Genomic DNA, 7500 nt, shown 5'->3' with positions numbered 1-7500 from the left:
GATTGGCAAGACCTACTCATTTCACTTCGCCGTGTCTATCGCTGGACAGTTTCTTAATGAAGTAATAACTTAGTTTGCTGAATATTTTACTTCAAATTTTCATCGAAACCCATTCCCCATTTTAAAGATTCCCCAGTCCCTATTCCCCATCCCCCATTCTCATTCTCCGATTCTCCGTTCGTCGTTTTAAAGATAGCCGTTTCAAAATATTCCTCAGAAACATTAATTTTGTTTCCTCGGTGGGTTATGCATTTGCACTCTCGCGAGCCAAAATGTGACTGCTTAGCAAGGGTATGGTGTCGTTTCATCTACTAGTAAAATTGAAAGCGCCGTGGAAATATGTAAATACGAATAAAAATATTTAGTACTGCGAGTGTATTTGCACTGCACGAGAACCGTTACCTTCAAGCGCAATGAACGCAGCTAGGACAGTAGCGAAAGGAAAGCTTGAAAAAGGGCATTACGTTTAAGCTTGAAATTTTCTGGCTGCTTTTGGCGATGACCGTCTCTAAAAGTTAATTTAATGTTGTTGTGTTGCGAGCCGATCGTTCGTACTCAGTGTTTCTTCGATTTGAAAAATAAAGCAAACCGTAAATTAGTTCAACCGAAGGACTAAAAGAATGGGGTTATTCAAACGAAACGACCCCACTGATTTGTGACAAATAGCGCGGAAAGAAATGTACATGTAAATATGATATCAATCACAAATAAACTTGAATCGCACGAGATGTTTCATCCGTACTCGTTGTGTGAAGAACCGCAAACATCTAAGCCAAAGCATGAAATTTATACGCTCCCGTTTCTCTTTGATAAGAATTTAACTCAGCGATTTTACACGTTAATGCCCAACACACGAAGCCCAACCTCTTGCAGTTTTCCCCGGGCAGTTTTCTCAGGGTCTAAAGTGCACTTCCAGAATCTGGAAGTCCGTTGTGATTGGTCTACATAAATTCCTGCTCGTTTCAGCAGACGCTCGTGGGAGAGGAACGCGTGACGAATTCCCAAGAGAGTCTGCGTGGGAGGCTGAAAATTGCATGACACGAAGTTCAATTACCACTTTATTACATCCATTTACAAATCTTACCATAATTATTTAATTACTCAAAGACAGGACTTCTGTCAATACCTATATTTTATTGATCCAGTTGAGAACAAAAGTTGCAAACTTCGCCACACAGTGGCTTTCTTTGTCTTCAATTTTCCTGCGATTTGATTGGTTACCTTAAATAAGCCTTGAAATCTGATTGGATGTTTTTTTTAGTGCTCTTTTTTCATTGGCTGGGGGAAAGGTGCGATTTAAAACAAAAAATACTGCGATCTGTGATAAATCGCACTGCTGAGATCGAACCAGATTGCAAAGATTATCAGTGATTTCTAAATGCATGCATAAACATAACAAATTTCTTTAATTTTCCAGACATGTTTCGACGTTACATCTGTCATCTTCAGTGTTACATATTTTGAAATCGCCGTTGAATTTAAAGCGCGCGCGATCTTACAAACTTCGTTACATTGCGTTGTCAATATTGCGTATTAAATCAAAACAGAACAAAACAAAAATTTTAAATGAGTGACGCTTATAATTAGTTCCTTACAGGGAGAGAGTCAGGTTAATGTGTTTCACCTGCTAGTTGAGATCAGGCTTCTCCCATTTATAAACATGGATTCCTTAAGCTTCACTTGGTACCTAGTGGCTGCAGAGTCCAGGATCTCGAAGCAATCCGGTGGGCAGGATGCCTTACAAAACTCTGAACTCTGCAGGTGTTTGAAAACGTTCGAAAATCTGTCTGAAAGTAACTGCTCGCGCACTCGCGATCGTGTGGAGAAGTGTCGGCTGGTTTCACCAACATAACAAGCATTACAACTTGCACACGAAAATTTATAGACCACACGCGTGCGAAGCCCTACAGGGACAGCATCTTTCACATTAAAAAGATTCCTGACTTTGAAAGTAGTGAAGACTAACCTTATATCAATAGGTTTACATAACCGATTAGCAAGTTTGCGTATACTCCTCTGTGCCGTGACTGAGAAGTCGTAAGGGATTTTAAAGAAAAACTTAGGTGTTTCCTCCCTTGACTGCTGTCTGAATATATTTTGAAATATATTTGTTGATAAGGTTCTCAGGGAAGAGATTCCTCCGCAGAATGACAGACAATTTTTGAAGGTCAGTATGGAACCCCATCCAAGCGTTGTTTATCATAAAAGTTCTATCAATCAAGGTTTTGATTAACCCCAATTTGTAGGTAAAGGGGCAAAAACTCAGATAACTGGTGAGCAAACCTGTGAAAGTTTTTTTTCCGGTAAACGGTGGTTACACTTTGGTGCGGGTCAGTGTTATTGATTAGAACATCTAGGAAAGGTAGAACATGGTCAACTTCCCGTTCCATTGTAAAGCGTATATTGGTGTGTTGATTGTTGATGTAATTGAAGAAAAGGGTTGCATCCCGTTCAGAGCGGAAAAGACAAAATGTATCGTCTACGTAGCGAAAATAGAATAAGACCTATGAATCCCCGAATTGATCCAACCATATATTCTCAGGTGACCCATAAAGAGATTGGCGAGAGCAGGGGCAAGGGGGGACCCCATGGCTACACCATCCACCTGGTCACAAAGTTACCCTTGAACAGGAAGTGAGTTTCCTTGGTAGCAAACTCAAACAACCTTTTAAGCTCATGTTTACTAAGTTTCAAACCTGGGTTACCCTCAGTTACATACTTGACGGCAAGGTTACTACAATCATCTAGAGGGATGTTGGTGAAGAGGCTTTCAACATCGAAGGAGACCATAAACATCCCATGCAAAGATAGCTCATTGATTTCCTTCACAAAAGTGAAGGAATCTGAAGCAATGAATGTGGATGGAATATGAGGTTGGAGTAGATTACTTAAGTGTTTGGCCAAGCTGTAGTTGTAGGTTCCTACGGAGGAAACTATGGGCCGAAATGGTGGGGTGGAATTTGGCGCTCGTGGTTTGTGCATCTTAGGGAGACTATAGATCCTAGCAGGCTGGGATCCACTTGGATACATGGCCTCATAAACTTCAGGATCAAAGTGACCTTTTTTCCTAAGTTCTCTAAGAGAGTGCTGGAGTTTCCCTTCCCGGGTAAGGGTAGGGTCGGATGTAAAGACCCTGAATTTGATAGTGTCGTTAATGATTTTAAATAAACCCTTGTCATATTCTTGTCTATCTAAAATTACTACCCCATTACCCTTATCTGGCCGCAATATTACAATGTTCTCGTTCTTTCTTAGTTCTTTCAGAATCCTGTGCTTTTTTCAAATCCGAGGCCGTGGGTCGATATGATGACACGTACGTGTAAGCCAAGTGCGACAGTTCCGTAGCTAGTTTACCCGTGTCCTTGCTCTCCTTGAGATTCTTTAACATCCTCTGACTAATCAATTCAAAGCATGCGAAGATGTCCGTTTTGTTGATCGAAGGTGGGCAAATCGAGTGCGTAAGTCCATATTTGAGAACATTCAACTGATCAGTGTTAAAAGAAACCAATGAAAGATTGGTGACAACTTCGTCTGGCTTGAAAGGAAGGACCAAGTTTTTCGTGAGGTTTTTATGTTTCTTTTCGTGGGTTTTGATGAATTCCTTCACCCCTTTCGTCACGTTGTGGTCAACAGACTTGTGAAGAATGTAACGGTCAATACTGCTTAGTGTTTCAGAAATGCGATTCTTAAGTCTGCCCCTGTGTGATGTTCCTTGGTGCGTCTGTTGATAGCGCTTTTCAGCAGCTTTCTTCTGATTCCAAGAGCGTCTTGCCTGTCCATGTTTGCAGGCAAGTGGAAGCAAAGAAACTTGGGAAAGACATTGAAAGACTTGCAATTGCGTAAGAACGCGAGATCCAACTCAGATTTCCGTGTTTTGATTGAGAGCTTCTCAAACTTACGGAGGTCAGAAATGTTAACCCGTCCATTATACTTGGCTGCCAAGTCGAAGATGATTGATCTAAAAGGTCTAGATAGCAGCAACAATATAGATAGTCGTATAAGCATAACAACTTTCTTTGATTTCCCAGACATGTTTCGACGGTACATCCGTCATCTTCAGTGTTACATATTTTGAAATCGCCGTTGAATTTAAAGCGCGCGCGATCTTACAAACTTCGTTACATTGCGTTGTTAATATTGCGTTTTAAATAAAAACAGAACATAACAAAAATTTTAAATGAGTGACGCTTAGTTCCTTACAGGGAGAGAGTCAAGTTAATGTGTTTCACCTGCTGGTTGAGATCGGGCTTCTCTCATTTTATAAACATGGATTCCTTAATTAAGCTTTGCTTGGTACTTGGTGGCTGCAGAGTCCAGGATCTCGAAGCAATCCGGTGTGCAAGATGCTTTACAAAACTCTGAACTCTGCAGATGTTTGAAAACGTTCGAAGATCTGTCTGAAAGTAAGTGCTCGCGCACTCGTGTGGAGAAGTGTCGGCTGGTTTCACCAACATAACAAGCATTACAACTTGCACACGAAAATTTATAGACCACACGCGTGCGAAACCCTACAAGGACAGCATCTTTCACAACGTGACGAAAGGGGTGAAGGAATTCATCAAAACCCACGAAAAGAAACATAAAAACCTCACGAAAAACTCGGTCCTTCCTTTCAAGTCAGACGAAGTTGTCACCAATCTTTCATCGGTTTCTCTTAACACTGATCCGTTGAATGTTCTCAAATATGGACTTACGCACTCGATTTGCCCACCTTCGATCAACAAAACGGACATCTTCGCATGCTTTGAATTGATTAGTCAGAGGATGTTAAAGAATCTCAAGGAGAGCAAGGACACGGCTAAACTGGCTACGGAACTGTCGCACTTGGCTTACACGTACGTGTCATCATATCGACCCACGGCCTCGGATTTGGAAAAGCACAGGATTCTGAAAGAACTAAGAAAGAACAAGAACATTGTAATATTGTGGCCAGATAAGGGTAACCCAGGTTTGAAACTTAGTAAACATGAGCTTAAGAGGTTGTTTGAGTTTGCTACCATGGAAACGGCTAAACTGGCTACGGAACTGTCGCACTTGGCTTACACGTACGTGTCATCATATCGACCCACGGCCTCGGATTTGGAAAAGCACAGGATTCTGAAAGAACTAAGAAAGAACAAGAACATTGTAATATTGTGGCCAGATAAGGGTAACCCAGGTTTGAAACTTAGTAAACATGAGCTTAAGAGGTTGTTTGAGTTTGCTACCAAGGAAACTCACTTCCTGTTCAAGGGTAACTTCTGTGACCAGGTGGATGGTGTAACCATGGGGTCCCCCCTTGCCCCTATTCTCGGCAATCTCTTTGTGGTTCACCACGAGAATATATGGTTGGATCAATACGGGGATACAGAGGTCTTATTCTATCGTCGCTACGTAGACGATACATTTTGCCTTTTCCGCTCTGAACGGGATGCAACCCTTTTCTTCAATTACATCAACAATCAACACACCAATATACGCTTTACAATGGAACGGGAAGTTGACCATGTTCTACCTTTCCTAGATGTTCTAATCAATAACACTGACCCGCACCAAAGTGTAACCACCGTTTACCGGAAAAAAAACTTTCACAGGTTTGCTCACCAGTTGTCTGAGTTTTTGCCCCTTTACCTACAAATTGGGGTTAATCAAAACCTTGATTGATAGAACTTTTATGATAAACAACGCTTGGATGGGGTTCCATACTGACCTTCAAAAATTGTCTGTCATTCTGCGGAGGAATCTCTTCCCTGAGAACCTTATCAACAAATATATTTCTAAATATATTCAGACAGCAGTCAAGGGAGGGAAAAAACAGTCTCATTTAGGAATCAAGCCCCAGGAAAGTTTTTCTTTAAAATCCCTTACGTTGGGCACTTCTCAGTCACGGCACAGAGGAGTATACGCAAACTTGCTAATCGGTTATGTAAACCTATTGATATAAGGTTAGTCTTCACTACTTTCAAAGTTAGGAATCTTTTTTTTTTGTTCCATAGGTTTCAAATCTTCGTTTAATTCGCGACTGGTAAATACGGGGGATAACTGCATGCTAATCTTTGAAGATAGTTCTGATGTTTGGCGTCTTACAGTATTGGCTGATCGCTGACACTTGAATGGCAGCACGATGCGCGTTACTTGCAGTCTTTCGCTGGCTGTGGGTTCTTTCTGAAGATTGCCCATAAATTTCTTAAAAATCGATTTCATTAAAAAAAAATAATAATAAAATACCCGCCCTGGTAAACAAACAGAAAGTCGTCTACCATTTCCAATGTGACCAGTGCGAGGCTGGTTATGTCAGCTATACAAGCCGACACCTACACCAAAGAGTCGACGAACACGTGGGCAAGACCGCTAACGGCGAGCACATGCGGACGCACGGCAGTGACATTTCCAGCCTTTCTAGAGTTTTCAGTATTTTAAGGAAGTGCAAAACTAAGTGGGACTGCCTTATGTTTGAGATGCTGTTCATAAGGGACTTAAAGCCTACTTTAAACAAACAAAAATACTCCATTTGCTCAAAGCTGTTTTAAAATATTTGTTTATATAGCTTGGCTTTGTGATTTTATCGTTTCTATTTCATTTTTTTCTAATTTTATTAGCATATTTTTTCCCTAGTGTATTTTAAGAACATTATGGGTATTCTTACTAGTCTGTATATATTAGCTTTTTTTATTCCCCTCAACTTTATATCTTGATAATGGTGTCACGTCGACATCGAAACGTCGATTTTATAGTGTTAACTTTTATAACCAAATTTTTTAAAACCAAACTTCTTGGCTTTTACTTGGGCTTGCAAATCGCTTTGCCAATGGTTCGAGTAAAATACCCCCTAACGGGTTAAAAGTCTATTTTTCATAAAACTGGCACGAAATCTCAGCAGTTTCTTGAGTAGAGTGGTCAGTCTATATTATGGAGTTCGAGGGGAAAAGCATTTTTTTCGCGGCGCACGGCGCCATAACCATTTACCAATGGGCAAATTGAATACGGTCACTGACCAATCAAAACGCTGACTTTCCATCTGTTATGTTATAATTAAACTTTAATAAAGTGGTTATTATCGCTATTGTTATCGTTATGCTTTACAGGTGCAGAAAACGAGTCAACCCTCGAGGAAACCCACTAAGCCAACATGAAATCTGCCGCCCTGTCGTAAACCAAGACAGTCCAAAATATGTTGGTTTTGCAGTGTGGATCACATGTCCAAGGAACTGGACAGATGAGATTGTGCGCCGTAAATGTCAAAATGAAGATCGAAACGATCTGTTAAATGATTGGCCCGTGTTTGATCGCGACAGGCGCATTACTTACAGAAATGTTTTTTGTGCAAGGTGCAATGGCGCAGTGAATACAATCTACTGGAGAGTTGAGGCGGAGTGTAGTGACTGGTTTAACACAACTTCTTTCAATCTTAGTGATTTTGTGCGCTTCGCGCATGCCAATTGTTCAGTAAAAATCAGAGAATCTTGGAGGCAATACTTGAAGCAATGCATCCCACGTTTTCAAGACTGTTCCGGGATTGGT

The 7500-nt window shown here is 40.9% G+C and overlaps 2 protein-coding genes across 3 annotated transcripts in view; both read left to right on the top strand.

Annotated features, from left to right (window-relative positions):
• Positions 1-7500, top strand: part of LOC138051352 (uncharacterized) — a 543513-nt gene that overhangs the window by 256938 nt on the left and 279075 nt on the right. The window lies entirely within an intron of this gene.
• The window catches only part of LOC138051354 (uncharacterized), a 76746-nt gene that overhangs the window by 54743 nt on the left and 14503 nt on the right, over positions 1-7500 (top strand). For both annotated transcript variants that reach the window (XM_068897550.1, XM_068897551.1), the window contains one exon: positions 7065-7500. This exon is cut by the window's right edge and continues 904 nt beyond it. In XM_068897550.1, coding sequence (XP_068753651.1) covers positions 7065-7500 — 436 coding nt within the window. The remainder of the gene's footprint in view (positions 1-7064) is intronic.

The sequence above is a fragment of the Montipora capricornis genome, chromosome 6 (genome assembly GCF_036669925.1).
Source record: "Montipora capricornis isolate CH-2021 chromosome 6, ASM3666992v2, whole genome shotgun sequence".
In the NCBI taxonomy this organism is placed as follows: Eukaryota; Metazoa; Cnidaria; class Anthozoa; order Scleractinia; family Acroporidae; genus Montipora; species Montipora capricornis.
Note: the sequence above shows the minus strand (reverse complement) of the source record. Positions and strands in the feature narration are given on the sequence as shown.